This window comes from Xiphophorus maculatus, chromosome 1 (assembly GCF_002775205.1).
Source record: "Xiphophorus maculatus strain JP 163 A chromosome 1, X_maculatus-5.0-male, whole genome shotgun sequence".
In the NCBI taxonomy this organism is placed as follows: Eukaryota; Metazoa; Chordata; class Actinopteri; order Cyprinodontiformes; family Poeciliidae; genus Xiphophorus; species Xiphophorus maculatus.
Window position 1 is genome coordinate 11790514 of NC_036443.1, and position 22749 is coordinate 11813262.

At 37.7% G+C, this 22749-nt stretch overlaps 2 protein-coding genes across 2 annotated transcripts; both read right to left on the reverse strand.

Annotated features, from left to right (window-relative positions):
* Positions 1-34: 34 nt before the first annotated feature.
* Positions 35-16942, reverse strand: sycp2 (synaptonemal complex protein 2). Its single transcript, XM_014472472.2, has 45 exons — positions 16919-16942; positions 16684-16824; positions 16469-16597; positions 16276-16380; positions 16166-16190; positions 15866-15951; positions 15674-15768; positions 15555-15589; positions 15308-15450; positions 15159-15211; positions 14907-14952; positions 14609-14707; positions 14424-14484; positions 14181-14329; positions 13900-13956; positions 13644-13730; positions 13433-13538; positions 13016-13131; positions 12379-12433; positions 12226-12271; positions 12062-12141; positions 11533-11972; positions 11308-11435; positions 11173-11209; positions 11017-11084; positions 10874-10919; positions 10649-10692; positions 10438-10498; positions 10152-10314; positions 9992-10053; positions 9727-9891; positions 8164-8310; positions 7911-8027; positions 7110-7260; positions 6165-6454; positions 4660-4911; positions 4236-4287; positions 3979-4110; positions 3456-3610; positions 3138-3232; positions 2768-2867; positions 2583-2641; positions 1104-1182; positions 782-838; positions 35-419 (listed from the first exon to the last, which is right to left on the reverse strand). The coding sequence occupies exons 1-45, from the start codon at positions 16940-16942 to the stop codon at positions 363-365; spliced, it is 4695 nt and encodes a 1564-aa protein (XP_014327958.1). The 3' UTR covers positions 35-362.
* A 2153-nt stretch (positions 16943-19095) lies between these two features.
* ppp1r3d (protein phosphatase 1 regulatory subunit 3D) lies at positions 19096-21443 on the reverse strand. Its single transcript, XM_014472471.2, has 2 exons — positions 21180-21443; positions 19096-20880 (listed from the first exon to the last, which is right to left on the reverse strand). Exons 1-2 carry the CDS (start codon positions 21251-21253, stop codon positions 19932-19934), a joined length of 1023 nt encoding a protein of 340 aa, XP_014327957.1. The 5' UTR covers positions 21254-21443; the 3' UTR covers positions 19096-19931.
* Between the last annotated feature and the right edge of the window lie 1306 nt (positions 21444-22749).

Consider the following 22749-nt stretch of genomic DNA (forward strand, 5'->3'; position numbering starts at 1 on the left):
ATACATTTAGGATTTTTTTTTTTTTTATTACTCAAACATCTTTCACTAAAACATAAATACAGTGTTTTAAAAATATCAAAGCCATGCAGAAGGTAATGCCCTGTTTGTACTAACACCAAGGGGATTTTCTTTAGATCTCACTGGATAGTAAAGAACATTCTTCTAAAATTTAGAAACATCTCCAACGAAACACAATGCATATTAGGAACAAATCCAGCTCTCAAACAACTGGATGCATCCACACAAAACAAAAGAATCTGGAGTAAAAACATCGTATGTGAGCACAGTAGAAACAACATTACATGTTGACACATTGGTTCATAGTGCAAGGTAACCTTTGGTCACCTCCAAACCTGGATCCATCAGGGGAAAAACAAAGCATGTAGTCCTCTCTTCACACTCTGGATCTCTCCCTCGTGCTACGAGCGGCGCACAAGCGTCGGAAAAAATAATTTAGAACAGGATAAAGCATCTCAGGCGATACTGTTTACAACACTGGATGTCAAAGTGGATATTCAGAGTCCACACATTCTTTCTAACAGTTTTGTTTTTCATTTGATTTGGACAGAATAAATGTCACACTAAAGGTGGGGGGGGGGACGGTCTGGAATTATCCGTCTTGCTTTTATCTTCCTACGTGACAAAATCCTGGTGTTTAAACGCAGGTGTGTAGAGTTCTTACATATAACTGAATGTACACGTTCTCAGAGGCAGGGTGAAAAATAAAACACGAAAGCCAGATTTTTAGGCTAAGCAGTCACCTGTGTTGGTGTCAACTCACCATTTCACTGAGAAGCCTGTCCTGAATTGACTTCATGTCTTTTTTTATCAGGCACATCTGAAAGCAGCAGCGAGTACAAAAAGATTTTATGGATATGGGACACAATTTGGTCTGTGAGTAAATTGATGACATGGAGAGAAAAGAGTACAAATTTCTGGTACTAAAATTGATGCTTAAGCAGTGATTACAGTCCTTAACAGGAACAGGCTGAAGTGGTCTACTATGATTTAAAACTAAAGTTTCTCCTCTTGGGATTTGTACAATTATTACCACAGAAGCAACACAATAAATCATACAATTTATATGTATGTGGGAGTCATACCTCTGATTTGAAAACCCCGTCTTCGTAATCCCAGCTGTGACCAGTGACACTTTGTAAGGTTTTCTTCAGTGTATCAGTTCTGGAAGGAAAATGCATACCAACACAAAAAAAGAAGGGAAAAGATTGTTTGTGAAGATTAAAAAAAAAAAAAAAATTGCAAATAACACATTTTCAATGGCAAAAATTATGGATCGGTTGACAGAATGACTTCAAATTCAAAATCATGTATAGAAGTGAATACTTTTTAAATTGAGTAACTTATTTAAATGGGCAGAATAATAAGGCCACCACATGTTTTTTTTTATCAGGATTTGGTGACGATTCACACACATGCTAACAATCTCACATAACACGGCATCAAGATGGATAACTAATTAAAATCATTAAAAACTGAGTGCAATTCAATAATGATAACATAGTCAAATGCAATCTGTTTCCAGGTGGTTTCTAATTTTATGTGTCCAAGAAAAATACACATTTGAAATAATTATTGATCACAGAGATGCATAAATAATTGGTGAGTGCAGGGGTAAAATAATAAAAAATAATGTTTCCGTCTATTCACTAACTGTGTCAAAACTACAAACTCCCAACCTTTTGGTCAACAGTTTATTTAAAAAAAAAAGAAAATCAAAGTAAGAAGTGTTTATTGTGACAAAATTTTTTAATTTCTTTTTTTTGTTGTTGTATTTAACTTGCAGCACATTTTTTAAATGTTAAATTCCTCAGAAAAAATGTCATATTTGCTCAAAATCGAATTGGCAAGAGAGATTTCAAGAAAACTGGACGTTAGTATCTATCAGGAAAAAAAGCCAGACCAATGTAATCATGTTTATATAATAGAGACAAAAACTTTTATCTCATATATTACTATGGTATGGCAATTTGTTTCTTAATATTAGTTGCATATGACTGCTATCAGGTAATATGCTAACGGTGTCTTTAAAGCCTATAATGTAAACATTGGGAGAACAGTGACAGTGTACCAGAAAGCACAGTGATGTGCATAAGGACTTGTTGCCACACAGCATAACAAAACTTCAGAATCAAGTGTTAATTTAACAAAAAGGTCATTGCTTGGATAATAGAGTGTGCTAGTTACAGCCTGAGAAGAATAAGGTGTATACGCCATGGTGGTAAATCTGGGTGCCGGCTGGACAATCGCTGAACACAGGCAAATCATCTGTAAAATCCCTGTTAGTTACAGCAGTGGCAACATCTCTTCAAAAATAGCTTGTGCTGCAGGGAGACATATTTAGTTTCTGATGATAGCCCAGAGGGGGGAAATGATTTTCCAGTCAACCCCTTTAATTCTTGTTCTATTGAATAAACAAGTGTGTTGTTCAACATTTTACAGAGTATTTTAGTCCAAACCTGAGCAAAAAGAACAAAAAAACAATCAATGATCAGAAGAGTGTGGCTGAAGAACAATATGACTCTTTCAGCGTCTACGGAGACGCACATAAGTCTTTTATTCACCTCTTAGTTTCCTGTTTCTGGTAAGTACGGAGAGTCATCATCTGCTTTTTCCAGAATATCTGCAAGACAGAAAGGTCCAAATGATGGCTGTCATCTGTTTAAAATGAGCAATTTTAAAGTTTTTACATTTGAAATGGTAGTTTCATGATCACAGTTACAGGTGAAAACAAGCTTAAGTGACCCACAGTCACGTCTTTCTCCATGTTTTGCAGCATGTTGTTGTCTAGCTCCATCTTCTTGATCTCCTCCAAAAGGACCTTTTGAATTTGTCCAACTCTCTGTACTCTGTGCAGAGCAGAAAACAATTAAAGAAGAAAAGCATGCATGCAGAGTTTTATCCCACAAAGTAGGAACATTGAGGATTTAGAGCCTATAGTAGCGTGTGACTATTCAATAACTGGAAATTTAGAGCACTGATAAAACAAAAGTCAGACAACCATCTATATTTTACTTTATTAAATAGTACTGAAGGTCAAATCATTTTCAAGTCAATTTGTGCATTTAACAAAAAGGATAGAAATACGTTAAAAAGCCAAAAAATCCCCCAGAACAGACCTTTTTTTGTTAAGTTGGACACCAATAGAGGAAATGTGTTGCTGGACGGTTTTGGAAGATTGTTTGTTGTAGATTTCCATAATCTTGCAACGGTTCTGAAAACATTTATCACACGACATACAGTTGGTCAAGACAAGTCAGAGAAGAGTCCATTCTTAAAGGTAGTCACTGCTTTCTAAACTAAACTCAGTTAATTGAAGCCTTATAAGAGTACTCCTGTTCATGGTGTCAGAAAGGGTATGGGCATAAAACACAGTACAGGATATTTTCTTATTTTGGGGGATGTGTGCGTGTGTGTATGAATGTGTGCAAGTAAACCTGGAACTTGTTTTTCAGATCAGAGCTCAGCTGCTGACAGAGGTTATTTGGGTTCAGAGTTCTTTCTGGCAGCTCTGAATCCTCCTCCATCTCTTCAGTCTCCCAGTGACTGCAGCTTATGTGGCTCAGTTCATCCACCGCAGAAACTTCGGCAACTGTGAGCAGAACACATCCAGACGTCACTTCTAGTTTGAATCGCTTTTGTTGTTCCAACACAAACCCACTAAACACGTCTCACTCGCTGCATAATTCTCACTGAAAAATCAGATATTTTCTTTTTAGAAAGTTGTCTAAACCCCACATAAAATGTTTGGTAAAATCGTGGTGAAAACATAATTTCATCATGTACTGTAGAGTTCAAGAGTTTAAGAGAATGAGATGGCTCGTGGTTTCACCTCATCCCAGGCCTTTTTATGCACAATTACTGCCAGCAGTGTTCTGGCTTTTCTAAAAAATTATTTCAGCAAAAGAGCTATTTTTTGGGGGAGAGGGAGGCAGTCTGAGAATGATAAATATGGCTTACAAGACTTGAAAAGTTTTCTTGGCTTCATTCGAGGAGAATGCTGGCCTCTCATCTTGCTTTTCTTCTTCTCTTCTTCTTTCTCATCTTCCTCAGAATTACTGGATAATGAGATGCAGCGCTTGCGAGCGGGTCCTAAAAGACACGTCCAGGCATCAAGCAGCCATCGTTTTTTCTCTTTTTCTACACTAATATATAGCAGCGATTTCTTTGTGGTGCACACATTATGTTGTTATCAACTTAACAAACAAACGTTTTACCTGAGACGAAATGCTGTGTCAGCTCAAGGTTCTTGTCAGTGACCGGTGTTTTCTATCAGAATCAACAGTGATGCAATAGGCACTTATTTTATGGTCATATAAATTCACCAATCGTAATAACGTAATAATCTATTTCCACTTTTTAAATTGTCCAATCCACTCAGTAATCTACAAACATCCAAGATAGGGGTTCCTACATAGTTAATGACAAAAATCTACACTTTTACAAACTCTCTAAACATTAAAAGTTCTCAATGTTTTACACATTATAAAGAGTAAGTACAGTAAGTCTGACATATTACTATATTTAGCAATATGTCAGACAAAACAAATCGGTCAAAATTGGAACTGGCAATCGGGGATCAGCCAAAAAAACTACAATCGGTGCACTCCTAAAAAAATCCTCAGGAAAAGAGATAAAAACCTCGTTCATGTTTCTGCTGAGAACTGACGACTTTGGCGATGAATGGCTTAGGGAGCCCAGAGAAACTGAGGACACTTTACTGAGGTCAAGGTAACAACCACTGGGTAAGGCGACTCCAGGGACCGGTGACCTGGGGGCAGACGGTACTGGTGGCTTGTCTAGCTCCAGAAGAGTTGATGTCAAGAGTGGCTGTGTGGATGGAGACAAAAGTGACGGAGGCGCTGGGGACAGATGTTGCTGGACTGCGCAAATCTGAAAACAAACAATTAAGGCGAGAGAACATTATGACAAATTGTTGATCTGAGGCGATATTGCAGCTCATTTTGTAATTACAAATGTCTGCTGTGGATTACAAACAAGGAATGATGAGGGCAGTAGGAAGCAGATGAAGTGCAGCAGTAATATTATCAGCCTGGAGTTCGAAAGAATATTTCAATCGTGATACTTCACTGTTCATTATATCCTACGTAATCACTACACAATTTCCTTTTTAACTCGTCAAATAACTCGTTCCCTCTGAATGGTCTAGTTTCAGTTTTAGCTAAATAGTCTCATGTTACTTTATGATCTGTGTATAACTGTGGGTTTGGCTGTTACAATAATGATTCTTAAAAGAGAACCTCTGTGTTTCTCCATAAAGTGTCGCAGTTTGTTTGAGTTCAACTTCTGGGAATTCCAGCTCACCTATCGGACGGTCTTCGGATATTTAACAGCTTACAGCTGATACATTTTTCCAGGGATTCACGACTGTCAACTAACGCTGGTGGCTTACACGTGAGGTAATGGTATGTGAATCATATGAAGATGCTACATTTCAGACTAAGAGGGGAGATGTTGAATAATTGCCAAGATGAAGTGTTGCAAGAAGCATTTGATAACTGGAAGAAAACATCACAAGTGAACGTTTTACCTGGAAGGTAAAACTCAATAATATAGAACATTACTGAAAAAAAGGTGATTTATATCAGTAAATTTCTGGATTTATAAATTCTTATAAAGAATCTAAAAACAGCAACGTTTCTTCTTTTCACATAGTCTTACATGTCAGTAGAGGTTATTTGCAGGTTTTTCAAACCTGAACAATTTCCTTTCCACTATTTCTCTTTTTTTGTTGGTCTACCCAGCTGTTGATTAATTTCAACAGAATTTGTTAGTTTCTTAATTAGAATTCGAAGACAGATGGTTGAAATTCCCCATCTATTAGATATTGTCCAATATCCTAAAGTTCAACTACCTTCTCTCACAAATCCACTGATAATCATTTTGCTTTCTCTAAGAATTCAGCAACCATCTGTATCAATTTGTGAATATCAGGCCTGAACTTCCAGGTATGCAAATATTTGATAAAGAGTAAATTGGGTTGTTTCTGGAGCTAACAAAATGGCTCAATCCGACCACGAGCAGTATTATCAAAGTGGAGAGAGAACACAGTCAACCACTCTTTAACTTTTGAAGCAGAATATTTGAGAGTGACATACGTTTTCAGAATTAGGAGGTTGACCAACCTCTGCAGCAGTGAGTCCAGTGGGGGGACTGGGCGCAGGGGTCTGACCTGAAAGCGAACAGGCAGACGGGATGGACGGAGTCTTCGAAGAGTCCTGATTTTGTTCTACATTATAGAAAGACGGCTTAAGCTGGCCTTTGCTGCTGACTGTGGAGCGAACTTTGGGTAGCAGCAGGACTGGAGAGGGGGTGTCCTGGCAGGATAGATCTCTGGAGGTAGGGAGTGGGGATCCCCGTGGGCTGAGGACAGTGGAGCAGGTCAAACCCAAGGTTGGAGCTGACCTCCCAGCGGCTGTGAGGGTCCAAAGCAAACACAGATGTTCTAACAGCTGGCTTCAGATATTGGTCAGAGTACAGAAGGTCAACATATACACCCTTTCTACACACTGTTTTATGGTTAAGGGTTTGGAGAGCATAACATCGTGTGGAGCAAAGAAGCACCACGTACAAACTGAGACTCAACTGAATATACACATTGACAAAATGTTAAGATAAATACCATAAGGTGCAAAGTGTTGTTTGTATAAAAGCATGTTATGTGCAACTATTCTAGTCAAATTTTATAGTCTAACCCTACTTCTGAAACAAATCGTCACTACCTAATTGCTAACAATAACACTCCATGTTATTTAGATTTAAAAACTGAGATCACATTCACCAGTAGCTATATCTGTTAAAATTACAAACTTTCCACTTAATTTAGCCATGCTGTAAAAATTAGGAAATCCTTACAGTTGCCCAACTGTACTCAAATTAGCCAATTTGAATGATCTGAATCATTTTCCACTTCAAGAACTGTCAAAGGGACTGCAAAATATATATAAAAGTGGCTTATGTGATGTAATGAAACCATTTTATTAACCATGACAAATTTTACTGATGTCAAAGAAGTCAAAAGACTGTTGTCTCTCTCTGAAGTTGGTAAGGAGCTTTCCACTCCAACTTACATCTCATCTTTTCAATGAAAGGAGGAGTCGGACAGAAAGAGGTCTGGCAGGCGGCCAAGGAATCCTTCAAAGAACTCGTTTGTTCTTGACCTGGGATGACATTTTTCTTATTCAACATCAAAGTTTCCTGGAGAATGTTCCCCGCTTTAATCTGTTGGGAAATAATCTTTTTATTCATTCTGGACAGCTGTAAGCATGAAATACCACACTATTTATATATAAAAAAGTAAATAACTGAAAACAGCTGTTTAACACATATTATGTAAAAAAGACTTTCAACCGTTTTTTGTCAGATCAAATCAAACTAAACTTTTTTTGTTTTCTTTCAGCTTTACGTTTTGTTTTGCTAAATACCAGACAAATACGACATTAATAGGTTCCAAAGGTGCATCAACAAATTACTGAGAAAGTTGTGAATACTTATGGACATAAGATATCTTACTTTCAATGTACTTTCAAAAATCTCTAAATTCTTTTCATGTTGTCTTTATGTGATGTGTGTAGAGTTAGATAAGGCTGTAACATTACAAATGTGGAAAATGTGAAGCTTTATACATTCCAGTTCCTCTGTGGGCTCTGTTTCTTTTTTCTTGTACAAAAAGAAATGTAAAATAAAAGATTAAATAATTTCTCATGAATTAGCCATTATCATTGTTTCATATAGTACTTTATTAGAGGGTTGTTTATTCTGGGGATTTTACCACCAGGATTACTAAGTCATTAGAGTAAACTAGCATCGACTGAAAGGCTTTATTCACAAATCATATTTCACAATATTCATTGTTATGACTGAACTCTCACCTTAAGATCTGTTTCTGTGAGATTGGCCTCCCTGTATTTGTCTGCCTGGTGGTCAAAAAGGTTTTTTTTACTCTTCTTTATCGGTGGATCATCACAGTTCTCCTCCTTGTTCCACTGCTGTGCGACAGAACAAATCAAACAGCCAGACACACCAAAATGTATTATTTATTCAGCTCTTTCTGTGATGTCTAACTATGAATATTTGTGCACAATCATCAGTTAATGTGAGTGAAACTAAACAAAATGTATCTACCTCTACTTTGGAAGAAGGATACAGATCCAACACAGGCTCTGTTGGTGGTTTCATTTTGACTGGTTGTTTGCTCGCAGTCCTTTTCTTCTTTGTTGGCGCAACCTCTTTTGTCTTTTCTGAATTCTTCAAATTATCGGCAGAGGAATGCTATTTTAAAGGAAAAATGGCACTTTGTCAAATCTGAAAAAACCAAAGTTGGGATTTACCATTCACTAAAATACTGGAGTTGACACGTACTAGTAACACACTCACAAAAAGAAAGGGATTTTGGGTGAAATTTATGGTAAGTGTAAAAAGTTCACCCTATAATGATATATAATGCAATGCAATGGTCCTTTCTTCATGTCACAGAAAAAAGCCAACAAAAGAGTTGTGTATGCAACACATATATCAATCCCTAAATAACATCTCATGTGCCTTTGAGCATCAACAACACCTTGATAACGACATCTCATTCTGTTCACTAGTTGACTTATTGTTTGCTGGAGAACTGTTATCCATAAAAGTGAAATTAGGCATGTGTTCTTCTTGCTGAATGAATGTTATTCACAGTATATGGGTTTGTCACTGTTATAGTCACTAAGTGTACAGTAGTTCTGTATTGACTATACACACATGCCCACACTGTAACACTTCCAAAAGCTCATTTAGTGACAACAGTGGCTGATGCACAGCGCTCTCTTGTCGCCTCCAGCATCGTTATTGGCTCATTTTGCTAAGCATGAATCGACTTTGATCAGAAAACAGTACTTAGGCCCAATGGTCCCTTGTCCAGTCAGTGTAAATGCTCTCTGTTCAATGCAAGACGATTTGACCTGGTGGTGTGTTCAGGTGCCTTTGTGGGTCATCTAGCACGCAGACCATGCGGATGTCAACAGTTTCGAATGATCTGAAATGACCTTATGTATTCCTGGTATTCATCACACAGTTCCACAATGAAGCAGTCATCAGTGTGGTGTATGCCCAAAGGTCAGCCAATTCTATGGCTTTCTGCTTTCTTTCTGTTGCAACCTGCTGATGACACTCTGTGACACTAAAAGCTCAGTGGCCGCTTCCATCTGTGGACATGCGGTTTGAAGCCAGGAGATGGCGAGGTACTGCTAATTAGTTGTTAGGTGTTGTCTTGGTTTCATGATGTTAAAATGCCAACTCTGATTGTATCTGGAAATGTATTGGTTGATTCATGGGCCAAACACTTGTTATGAAATTGGTCATTACTCAGGATGTTATAGAACAGAAAGCTGTGCATTCAGAAATTTTGATAAGGTAACATAAAGTTCACCTGTCAAGGTTGTAGTGAATCGGGTTGTCCTAAAATTTCACCTGAAAGCTGAATATCCCTATCTTTTTTTGAGTAGTTTATTTACTTAGAAAGTTTAAAATTATATATTTTCACAGTATAACCAAAATGTTCATAAAAAATTTTATATAAAATTTTATAAAGCTCAAAGCCACGACTTTGTGTATGCTTTCAACAGACAGTTCTGTGAAATTGGCACAGATGAGCATGCTCAGATGAGTTGTTTAAACACAAAACACAAGGCATAGAAAAAGCTCTTTTGCCTTGGGTGAGTGAGACGTCTCTGTTTCCGACTGGCTGTCATCTGTATCTGGGTCCTTGTAGTTCTTCTTAGAGGTGGCTGCCACTCTCCTGGGCCTCTTTGCAGCAGCTTGTGGTTTACTGCTGGCTGCTGCTTGCTTCACTGCCTTTGGCTGATCCATAGCCTCCTATGAACACAGATTCTTGTTATACAATAGTGACACACAGTGGTAACGTGGGGTACAGCAGCAGCAGTTTGTGGGGCAGTACTTAGATGCAATGTCTTACCTGAGTAAGTTTGCTTTTGTCTTTCCCAACTTTTGAAAATGATTGTAAATCTGTGGGTATGTCTGTAAGTAAATACCAAATGATATAAGAAGCTGTATGTATAGGATCACTGACTCACTCTGTTATTGAGCTTTTCTGGAATAAATTAAATGCTATGGACCTGGAGACTGCAGAGGGACTTTTTTGGGTTTGATCTGTGCCTGTCTGGAGTATTTGATGACTTGGGGTTTGGGCTTCCTGGCTGACTCTCTCAGCCAGCTGACATCTGTCGTGGCGTCCGTCTCAGTGTCACTGAACAGATGCTTTTTCACATGCAGCTTGTTCTGCAAAATACATGTCAGCAGGTGACAAATGCAGATGTATGTTGTCAGACAAGCCAATACGCAGCCATGCTGCTCCAAACAGAGAAACATCAATTATTTTGGACTTCTGTAACTTGAACGTACTTTTGCCAGAGGTTGCGCTTTCTTAGATGTGATGAGAAATGAAGAGGAGTTGTGGATGCCACTGTCAAACAACAAAAATAAAATGAAACATCCAAAAAAAAAAAAAAGAAAATCTCAGAAGTTCCACATTTGAATAGTTATGGAGTGAAACCTCTGAAGATTGGATTTTTTTTTTCTTCATTTTCTCATTGCATATGTTATTGTGGTTTACCTGGTTGATGTGACAAGTGATTTGGTAAAGGGTTGGTTCTCTTTCTAATGGGCAAGAACACATTTATAAAACTTAAATATCTACAGTAATTAAAAACATTAAATTAGAGCAGTTACGCCCCCTCTTGAAAAATGTTGGCCACTGAATTACAGGTCAAGGTTCCTACACATTTTTCATTTGCAAAACAATCAAGTAGGAAAGTAAGGAAAAAACAGGATCCATTACCCCAATGGAGGGAGGAGAATCAGCACTGAATGCAAAGGTATCTTTCCTACGAAACAAAAGGGAGATTAAATACAACTTCAAATAAATCACAACCCTACAATTTATCATTTCCTCCCCAATTTCAACTCAAATGTTTGCATTACTTGTTTCTCACAGAGGCTGTGGTTGAATTTAAGGATTTCCTATCATTTACTGTTCTGAGTGTTTCCATCTGTAGCATAAAATATCTTCAGTTAAACAAGCAGGTGAAACAGTAACTTTTCAGGTAAAGTCAAGATATCAGCTAAACAAAGACTTACGTTACCCGTCGGCATCTTGCCCATGTTAAAGATTGACCTATGACGACAAAAAACGAAACCAGGCAGTGTATGGTGTTTTTCTGCGCAAACTGAAGTATGTTTATTGATACGAAGAAAATCCCTAAATGTGCATACCTGTTTATAAGAGGGGGGATCCAGTTCTGAGTCATTTTCTCTGTGCTGCTTTTTCTTGTGGTTTGGGCTTTAGTCTCGTAACGGCTGGAGATGAGCTTCATCATGCTAGCTGTGACCTCTGAGTCTCTCTGAGTTATACATGAGAACGAGAATAAAACTGATCACTGAAACCATTAATAACTTTAAACATCTGGTTAAGACGGATTGAATACACAAAATTCATACTTTGTCTCTCCTCGAAATCGCCATCTTGATGTCGTCTTTGACCTGAGATTGTTTTTGGTTCTCGACAGTCTTATTTGTGAAGGTCTTCTCTGAAGCTTTCGCGGCATCAGCATCTGCTTCCAGTGCCGCCTTTTCTTTCCTATTCTCTTTAGATTGTTTGCTTCTCTGAGCCCTTTGTGTTTTGGGAACAGTCTCAGTAGCACGGGTGTTTTCTGAGTCTGTTTCTCTGGAGCCCCGTTTGGTATTGGACGCTTTCCTGTGGTGATCAGCTGATTCCTGAGGCGGAGGATCTTTGCTCCTGTCATTGAGGAGCTTCTGCAGTCGCTCGGTCAACTCACTGTGGAACTGTTTGTGGAGAACAAGGCTCGACTCGGAAACGGACAATTTCTGGCCTGAGGAAGGGCAGCGCTGCTGCGGTTCCAGCAAACTTGAATTAGGCTCTAAACAGAGAAAAATAACAGCACAGATTAACACACCCAAGCATACATACATATACACTATGTTGATATCGGTTTTCAACTTTGTTTACCAGGTCTTGATAATGAGGTGACTTTCTGAGTTGGCATCCTTAACATTTCAGAGGCGGATAATTTGCTCCAGTTAGAGCTGCTGTAGTTTGAACAAACCAGATGACTTCTCTTTATAGAAAAACTGTCTTTGACTTGAAGAGTGTAAGTTTATCCCTAGACTTACGTGTTACATGCCACTCTGGGTTGTGTGTCGGGTACAAAATTGGTTTCTGGAGGTAAAAAGGTGAAGAGAAGAAAAATTTTAGAATCTAAAGAATTACAAACATATGTTTGTATTTTTGGTGGCAAGTTCAGATCAAAGTCGCTGTAGCAATACCCTGAGACTTTTCTTCAAATAGAAAGGAATCTTCTGCTGCTGCCACTGGCATCTTCTGTAGAAACACAGAAACAACGCATAAAAATGAATGACATGCAGATATTGTTAACATACAACTTTCAGTAAACTATGACATCATCGGTGAAACAAAAAGTAATAATTTTCAAGACTTTATGTAAACCAACAATTAATTCTGCTGAGTTTTTGTAGAGGTCGTTTACAATCTACCAACACTAATTTTACTATAGAATTAGTGGCAAATATTATTTCTGTTATTTCAGAATAAAAAGAATGAAACTTTTTTTTCAGATTCTGTTACTTTCTGTGTTGATCTAACCTTTAGAAACCTTAAGAAATTAAGCCTAAAATGGACTGTAACATTTAGCCTAAAATATGATAAAAAAGATAGTGTAACAAATTTGTTTTTAAAAAAACACCGGTAAATTGATAGATCAATAAATGATCTTGTTTAAGGTTGATTATCTGTTTTAATTGAGTGCTCAACATAAAGGGCTTTTCAAAAACAATTGTATGCCTTAAACCTTTTCACATTTTGTCCCATTGCAACCAGAAATGTTGATGTATTTTATAAGACAGACCAAGTAGTGCATCATTGAAGTTTTCTTTTGTGACAAACCTGGTCCTTGTTGCCAAACACTTGAGTGCTGCATGGTGTTGTGTTGTGGCTGCTGGTCCTAACAGCTGTACTGCAAACAGAGACCTTCAGCAAAGAGGTGCTGTCTTTGCTATTGGCTGTAATGTACAGACAAAAAGAAAAGCAAATGGTATCAAGTAAAGGTTGACTCACATGTTTGTAATAATCACTATATTTTAATCCTGACAGACAGGTTGCTGTATAAATGAGTCCTTAAGAGATAATAAATGAACTCAGCATTGGTCAATGAACAGATGTGTGCTGCAGAGCAAAGTATCAACCATATGCCAAGTTGGAACTTGAGCAAAAACAATCTAACACAACCACTAACACGTTCGAGCTGGTATTAACTTATTTCTTACGCGACTAGTGATGTTACACTTTCAAGGAATTACTCACCTGATGGCTTAGCAGGAAGAAAACGGTCGACATTTACACTTCCTCTCTCACTGCTGCTAAAGTAGATGGTGGACTCTGACATCCGCTGTCTGGCAGGGGTCACCATCTAGATGCAAGACAAAAGACAACCTGATAGGTTCACATTATTATTACAATATTAAACAACAGATTAGAGTATTTTTTTGATTCATGTAAAATCCAAACGTGTTGCCTGTGCAGGTGCAGTTGTGGCGGACAACAGGTAGGGGACGGTGTTTTTCTCATTTTCACTCAGAGACACCTGGCTCTCTGGAACAACCTGTGTGAAAAGACACACACAAACAGCAACATCAATACATGAATTTTTGGGTTTGTTAAGACAGCTTGAAGACGCTCTGAGAAATAAACTTGTCGACAAAGGATCAGCACACTGCATTTCACGTGTAAATATCACAATAAATAAAGCCTGCTGTCAGGATTTTGCTTACCTGGGTGCTGCTCCCTTCTACTATGTGTTTAGCTGCTGTTTTCACTACATTGGTGCCCTGACAGAATAAAAGAGATTAACGCCAGACAATAATTTATTATGACAGAAATGTTTCCTTTTCTCAGAGTCTAATTGACAGTACATACTAACATTTAAAAGTTTGTTGTTTGTGGAGTGCCAGGTTTCCCCACCTTAATGTTTCATCAGTTTTGCTCAAAACCTCTTCTATACCACAACAAATGTTGTAGTATTTATATATTATACAATGAATCGGCCACTAACTTTGTTTTTGTCATCTCCAAAAACATTGCAAGCGGCCTGTAGGATGTCCAGAGAGGAGCTGAAATGGATGATGAGACTGGATCCTTCCACTGAATCAACAACGACGACCTCTGACAGCTTGAGCAGCAAGATTTTCCTCTTGCCCACCTCTAGAGATAAAGAGAAGTTTTTATTGTATATTGTCCATTTATCTCGCCTGCAGTAAAGACCAAAGATACAGAGTTATTTCAGTGCCGTGGTAACCTGTCACCGTGTAGCTGAGGATTTCATTCTCATTGATGCAAACTGTTTCCCAGTGGCCATCCTGGATAAAACGGAAAATTTGGCCTTGTTAGGCTCTAATCAAGGCTAACCTTCGATAAAACATAACAAACAAATTCTGTTCAGCTGATTTTGTTTCCCACAGAACAACCTTGATGTGCCAGTACCTCTTCATCAGGCAAAGAGAAGTAAAAGGAGATGCTGCTGCTGCCAAGGTTGAAGTCAATCCAGAATTCCTCGAGTTTCTCGTCGGATGGCATCAACAGCTAACAAGATAAGCAGAATCTTTTTACAATAACTACTTTTATAGACTAATAAATTCCACTTTTATCTCTATGTGCTCAAAACCTAATGACAAGATAATCATTCACTACCAGAGGACATTTACTTTCGTGCCACAATCAATCATGTTTTAGAGTACCAATACATATTGAAGCTCTGATTAAAAACCTTGTTGAGACTGACCTCATACTTGCCCAGATACACTCTTAAACAGGGGTAAGAGTAGACTCTGCGGCACAGAAGGGACACTGCTGTTCAGTTAAAAATACAAACTTTCCAAACACAAAAAACAAATATTCAACATGTTTTAGAGAAGATATGGTTAGAAATCGTCCAAAAAGCTTCTGCGGTGTGACACAGCAAAGCAACATGTAACGATAATTGTTTGAATTCATTTCATAGAATTAAATGTGAAAATGTGTTGTGCTGTCATACCTTCTTTTGTCTCCCTGCATACCGTTCACCATGTTGAGAAACCTTCTGCAAGCCTTAAATTACAAATTTATTTGGTTATTTTGTCTCTTAAAGATAAATAAAACAACATGTTACTCCAGTAAGTAAATATTCATATTAATTATTAGTACCGTTTCAAATTCGGAGTCACTGATCTGGGCAAAACCACTGGCAACGTGGGCCATGCTGAACCACTGGTCTGCAAGCTTCTTCCTCTGATCGGGAGTGGCCATTCTGCATAATGCCTCCATCAGGGATGACTGCAAGTCATAATCTGCAAAATAGAATGTTTCTGTATTTATTTTGGATGAAAAAAGCAGCAGTATTTGTTTAAAAAATATAAAAATTAAATAATAATATATTTTTTTAAAAACTTACCACCACCCTCCACAATCCGACCTGCCAGTTTGCTCCTGCAGAAAAATAAACGCATGTGGGTTCCAGCAAGCGTGGGAATTTTAGAAATCGGAACCACGTCGAGAAAACTAATTACACACATGATATCTGAAGCGTCTTGTGATGTTACGATTCTCCTGTTTTTCTTGAACTCCACCGGGAGTTTATCCAGAATTATGTTATATTTACGAATTGCCTGTCGGAGCAAAATGATTGCGTTTATTTGCAGTCAAGACCTCCGTTTATCAGACTCAACATCATTCTCAAAAGAAGTTACACAAATTCTTCCCCACCTCTTTCTGGATCAGAATGTTGATTCTGGGGTCTATTGCCAACTGACCGACAGGATACAGGAAGGACTCAGTCACTTGGGAAGTTCCTGAAAGGAATGTTAGGGAATAAAGTTTGCAGGGAAAAGAAACACCTTTAGCCACTTACCGTCATCTGATTTTATGCAAATGACACACAAGTGTTACCAACAGCATTAACATAGTTGTATAATTGAACAAACAGGATTTCTAACTCTGTGTTAGTTTTCTCAACATTTTATTTTCAACTAAAAGACAAATGAAATGTGAAATTTACAGACATACCCTCTTTGCATGACTCATGAACTACCTGCAGCAGAAGAAATAGGAGAAAATATTTTAGGCAGAAAACATGTCGTTGCACTAAATGTGCTAACTGATCAACACAAACTCACCATTAAGGCACTTAGGAAGTTCTCTGAGAGCTCAAACATGGTCTCATTCCAGTGTGGGCCGTGTTGGATCCACAGCTTCCTGCATTTCTCAAACCACTGTACCATGTACTCAAAAAATAATGATAATAATTTAAAACCTGAAAATACTTACTTTGTAAACATTGTTGGATATGTTTTAGCAGCAAATACTTATCTTTTTAATTAGTCCTTGAGATATTAAACCTGAAAGTCCTGCCCCACTCGGTAATTTCAAATTGTTCCCACATTTGTAGAGGCTCGCAAGTCCCAAAATGGCTGATTTGGTCTCTTTATGATCCAAGCCCTAAAGAGTATAAAAGTTCTTTAGAGTTTTTTAATAGTAAAATTAAACTAACAGAATGATGAACAACTATTTGAACCTAATCTTACCCTGGTCACAAGTTTGTCCAATTTATTGAGGAACTGTTGGGAGCATTTAATGGACATGTCTTCAAATGTATTTCTCTCTAAGAACAAGTCGAGAGGCCGGACATCTCCACTCTTCAACGCTGCGCTGATTATATTCTCCAACTGCACATACACATTTCAAGTTTTAGAATGTGGTTAGTTTCACAATTAATACTGGACTAACCTTGAAATGAACTGACAGTGATGCAGACACAACCTGAGTGCTGGCGCTTGGAGCCATTCTGGCTTCCTAAGGAACACTTTCTGTTCTTGACCTGCGCAGTCCGCAGGACGAACTGAGAAAACATACACCTGTCAATCACAACGCAAGTTAACATTATACATGTAGTATGGTGACTTTATGAAGTTATAATTAGACGTTATTTTACCTCCACTATAACAACTTGTGTATGAGTATAATTTATATATATATATATATATATATATATATATATATATATATATATATATATATATATATATATATATATATAGTAAACCCATTGTCTACTGTGGGAAGATGTGACTGGCTCAAGAATGAAATGGAAATGAGGTGGAATAAATTCTAAAGCAATATACAAATAATAAATTTATTTATACACAATATTTGAGCATATGTATGACTAATTTATTTATAAATATACTTAACATAGAGAAGAATCTATTGATATGCAGTGGCTTAAGTATATATAAATATATCTTTTCGAAATAGAGGATACTGCTGTCTCGGAGAATATTTTCAGGACTGTTAAAACTCGGCTAATGACATTTAAAACAATATGTGTAAACACTAACAAAGTAAGCTTACTTACTCTTAGTATGTTCCATCATTCACCTAGAGTAAATCAGCCTAAAATAAGCGTATATAAAAACACAGAGCCAAGTTAATATCTCCGAAACCCACTTTGCTAGCATATCGACAACTTCTGACAGCAGTACCTTCACCTTTTGGGTTGGATTACAATTAATACTTAACGATCATAATGGAACTGAACGGGTGAAAATACGTCGATAAAATAACCATTACATTGTGTTAATTGTGAGCAACTTACCGTATTGTAAAAAAAAACACCCAAACAAAATAAGTAAAAAGTATATCTTTGGCCGTTATTTTTTAGTTCAAACGGCTGTCAGGAGACCCGCGAAATCTACGTCAATCTCGCACGCGCGAGTCAGGCAAATGGAGGTGGTAGATCTATTTTTGTAATCCCTCGGATTTCAAGACTCTGGAAGGTAGCAACCAAGGTAGCGGTATGATAACTACCACATTGTTAGACACTTAAAAGTTGTGGTTGTGTTTTACCGCTGAAGACACCATTACTTCCAACACTCCCACTCTTATCAACATTGGCTTTGCTTAGGGTGCATGTTCACAAATTTAGATATTCGTAAAAGATGTTCAGCAATAATTATAGATTTTTGTTCAGGCACATAAAATGTAGGTATAATTTTTTTGCTTAGGGTTTTTCATGTGAGAGATAGGACCATTATAGTATGATATTTTATGCCTATGGTAAGGAGGGTTAACTGGTATGCTAGTGTCATCAATATAGAAAAGTAGACGTATGTTGAGGTTCGAGTATACGTACCTCAACAACTCACAATATCGCTCCGCCATATTGTGAGGAGCATGTAAGTCTACAAGGTCGCCATATTGTGAGGGGGAGGTTAAAAATGAATACTAAAAAATACGTTCAATTAATTTTGACAAATAGCTTGTAATTATAATTAAAATATAATTTTTAATATAAATAAGAGCGACATTTTGACAAAGATAAGCAAATTATATTGATCACAGTAGAAGAATTTAAATGTGCCTAAAATGTCTTACCTTATTTCACTTCAGATAACCAGCAAATACATTTAATTATTTTTGAATAACAGTAAAAGAGTGAAAGTAAAAATACATAAAGTATTTTTTTCATGTGTTAATTGTTTTATATAACTAACATACATTAAATCCATATAATAGCAATAGAAATATATATAGTCATATATAACACTTGCATCATTATTATTATTAAGGAGTTGATTAAGGAGTTGATTCTTCTAATTAAGAAAAAGGGCCAACTAAGTAGACTTAAAGTGATATCTTATTACTGACGGTCTTATTTTGGGGGTTAAAATTAGTTTAAAATGGTTAGTTTTGATGTAATAACATCAAAGCATAATTCTCTTTTATAGCTTTGTAATGTATTTATAAAAGTGCCACTCACAATATCCAGTCCAAATGTCCATGCAGAATTCATTCTTCTTCTTACACTGAGTGTCAGTTTTTAGGGGATTTTTAGGATCTTTTACTGAATAATATTTTCCAAGGCAAACACGGACAGCATGTTTAATCAGAAAACATAGAAAGAAAGTATTGAAAAAGAACTCCTCATAACACTGATCTTATGAACCTCAATTTTTATTTTTATTTTTTGGCATTTAAATTATATTAAAAAGAAATGCACATTTCATTACTACAAATCAAAAATACTGGGATTGAATATAACTACAGATTGACCAATCAATCACCAAGAGACTGCATTCTGCCAGTATTTCCCTTTGATTATCTCCCATTGGTGTTTAGTTTCATTTACTGTCCACAAACTCATAATTTGGTGCACTGATTAAAATTTCATTAAACAGATAAAGTGTACGGACAAATACTTAAAGCACTTTTTTCCCTCTTTCATCCGTTACTTTTTCCATGCTTAGAACAAAAAACAAATCAAAATTGATCCAATAGGAATTTGCTGGTTAGATCTGATAGAAAACTGAAAATCTGCATTGACCAGGGAAAAGATGATTGTTGCGTCTCTAAATATAACATCCACAATTTTTGTAAACTTGTTTTTATTTGGAAAATGCTCTGGAAATTGTATTTAATGGGATCCAAGTAAAAATGTACTGAGAGAATAATGGGCAACACATTTTGCATGAAATCATTTATTCCATCAGATATCCAGCAAGGTGACCTCCCCTCTTAAAATGTCCATGTGTGGAGTGTGCATATATATGCATATTATTTATTTCTTTATTTATTTAGTGCAATTTTTAAAACTATAAATGCCTTAGTGCTTGATCTCCTCTATCTATAAAAGTGCTCATAGATTCTGTCTCTTAGCATGATTTTGTTAGCAGTGCTTAAATCAACAACATATCCTCTGTAGGTATTCTCAATATGTATTGCTGCTAGATTTAAAGTGCTCAGATTGCATTTTTTACCCCATGTAGTCTGCATCCTAAATGAAATGCACCATGCTGTCTTCACATTCTTTAGGCACTGTTAGCTTGTAGTTTTGACAGACTAATTTATAATTCTTTCCATAGTTGTTGTCCCAATATTCAGCCCCACAAACTTTGTATTGGATAGCAAACTCCAGCTGCGCTCCTGGTCGAAGGGAGGGAGGGACTGGTAGGTGGAAACGAAATGTATCGCAACTAAATTCCTGCCCTCTTCCTCCTTCTCCGTCGCAGGTTTTGGTGACAGTGGAGACCCAGGAAGCCTTAGTTTCTGCAGAACCTTTCCACTCTGTAAACGAATACCGAACTTCAACTTCTTTCTCAAAGTCTAAATTTAGGACTTGCGTGATTCCGATAATGCCCAGTTCAAAGCACAAGACCCTCTCCAGACACACTTTCTGTTCGTAGAGATGCTGCAGGAACTCCGGCTGGTCACCGGGCTGTTGGGCAAAAACCGGCTTTAGGTATGGCAAGTTAATCTCAAGATGCCTTCCATCTGTCATCTCGGCGCCCATCAGGAGTCTGAAGGTAACATGTTGTGGCACAAATGGGTCCTCGCCTGATTTAAAAACCCTAACGTCTTCCAGGTCGAGGCCTAGAGAGTCGACAAACCTCACGCCAACACCTCTGCTCTGTTTCTTTTTGTTCTGGGTGGCAGAAGGCAGAGAGCGTGACCGTTGTCGGATGATGGGCTTCGGCGTAGGCTCACAGGTGAGGAAGCTGTGGGAGTCTTTTGGCCGAGTAACTCTTGGACTTGGCGGGCGGATTGGGACAGGCTTCCTGACGGTGTTGGGCTTGTCAGCTCGAAGCATTTCGTTCACGTTTATAGTCAAGAAGGACCTAGACACACTGCTGCAGCTGGACAATGGCTGTTGAGATTTGGGGAGGAGTATCCTCTCATGTCCAAGGAACCACCCTCTTTCCATGTTCTCTGCTGGCCCTTCTGACCTATATAAATACACATTAAAATTAGCTTTGAAGCAGAATCACTTAGTATGTCACATTAAGTTTGTAAATCTGCTCTAAGCAAAGTGTTTAGGTTCGAAATTAAACTTTTTTTTTAAGAAAGAAAAAGAACAGCCTTTTTATGAAACTGTACTGCCAGAAACTTCGAGTGGGCGTGTCTGCTGGTAGTACGTGCCCGACTGCACAGTCTGTCTGAACAGCTGCAGCAATACTGAAAATGCCCTTAATTAATGAGCATCAAATAAGGAAACGTGCATCAAACAAGCAAACTTTGACCTCACCTGAACATACACAGATATGAAGCGTGTTGCATGCAGGCTGCAGAAACACTGTCGCTTATGGCGCGATCCTCCATTTAAAGCAATGCGTGGCAGGATTTCGGGTTGCGCTACGTCGTTAAGACTGCGACAATGATTTCAAGCATGAACCCAGACTTCTAAACACTAACAGTTCGCATGCACCCAGCGTAAAGTCGATGGAGATCGGCTAACAAGCGCGCAGTTAGGAGGAAATGTACAGTACGCAGATTCATTGGGTGCGCACCATTTGTCAGCTGGCATGGAAAACGGTGCCAAAGTGGGCGTGGCCTGGGAACATTTCAAACGAATCATAAACTTCTTGATTTTAATGTTTACAAGGTAATTTTTTTTAAGACATTGAACGATTATATCATAACAATTATATTATAACTGCTTCTCTTTTCAAGTATGCACTCTCAAAATGGGTTGGATTGGAACTGCAAAACATATGATTCTAGCTTCAAATAACATGTACAAGTAGATGATGTATGTGGGAATATAATTATACATGTGTGTATGTACAAATAGAACTGCATAGACTGATGCCTTTGTTTATGTATCTCTCCTCCACCAGAGAAACGGAATTTATTGCACTGTGTACAATGTCTGTCAATGAATTTAATTTGATATTTTTGATGGTTTAATGTTTCATTTGGAAAGACATTTTCAAAACAAACAAAAAAATCAATATCCAAACAGTAAAACTACAAACAGTGAATATATGTATAATTTACACATCTGAATATTTTTCACAAATGGATCTAATTTGGGCCCTAGCAAGTCCTCCCTGTACAGAAACAAATGAGCACCAGTTCTTTTAAATAGATGAAGGCTATCTGGCACCAAATTAGCTCCAATTAGCTCCAGTTTCATTTTGATTCCCATAAAGAAAATGACTTGTTTACTCTCTTCTAAAGAATGCAGTAGAAAAAAATAGAATCCAATTTCCTTCCTATACATTTCCCATTGGTTGATCAGGCCATCATGACGTCTCCTTCAGACCAGCTCCTGAGACAGCTGAGTACCGAAACTTACACTGGGAAGAGAGACACCAAAAAAGCATAAACCAGCAAGGACCCAGACCCTGCAATGAATTCCCTACCAACTGGGAAATACTTATATAACACGTTATCAAAACCAGAGGACTCCATAGCATTTCACACGACATTAAATCATTTACCCATACATTCAAATGCCGATGGAGGTACGCTACATCGTAGCCACAGAAGCACCGGTGCTGCTTGGCCCTCTGACTACCACCAGCAGGCAAGGCAGGTCTTTAAGGACACAACAGTAGAGATGGTGGCGAAGGTGCTAAGCCCCACCGATTACAGGACGACCTCCTACCGCCACCACCATACTACTGATTTGGTGTGTTTCCTATTTACAGCAGAAGTCTCTCCATCTGTCACCAGAGCGTTGCCAGACAGTGTCAGAAGCCATACTCTTCTCAAATGACTGGCAAATGTCCACTTGTACCACATGACTGTAATAATGAACATAGCAGGGTTTTTTTTTTTTGCATAACAGGATAAAAATTAATCAGTAAATA

Coding starts and splice junctions, on each gene's coding strand:
- sycp2 (XM_014472472.2), bottom strand. CDS start 16,942: ATGGCTCCAAGCGCCAGCACTCAG. Junction 16,381..16,468: donor CTCAAGGACTAATTAAAAAG/ATAAGTATTTGC, acceptor TTTTTTGAGTAC/ATGGTACAGTGGTTTGAGAA. Junction 16,191..16,275: donor ACTTCCTAAGTGCCTTAATG/GTGAGTTTGTGT, acceptor CTTCTGCTGCAG/GTAGTTCATGAGTCATGCAA.
- ppp1r3d (XM_014472471.2), bottom strand. CDS start 21,253: ATGGAGGATCGCGCCATAAGCGACAGTGTTTCTGCAGCCTGCATGCAA. Junction 20,881..21,179: donor TCATATCTGTGTATGTTCAG/GTGAGGTCAAAG, acceptor GTATTTATATAG/GTCAGAAGGGCCAGCAGAGA.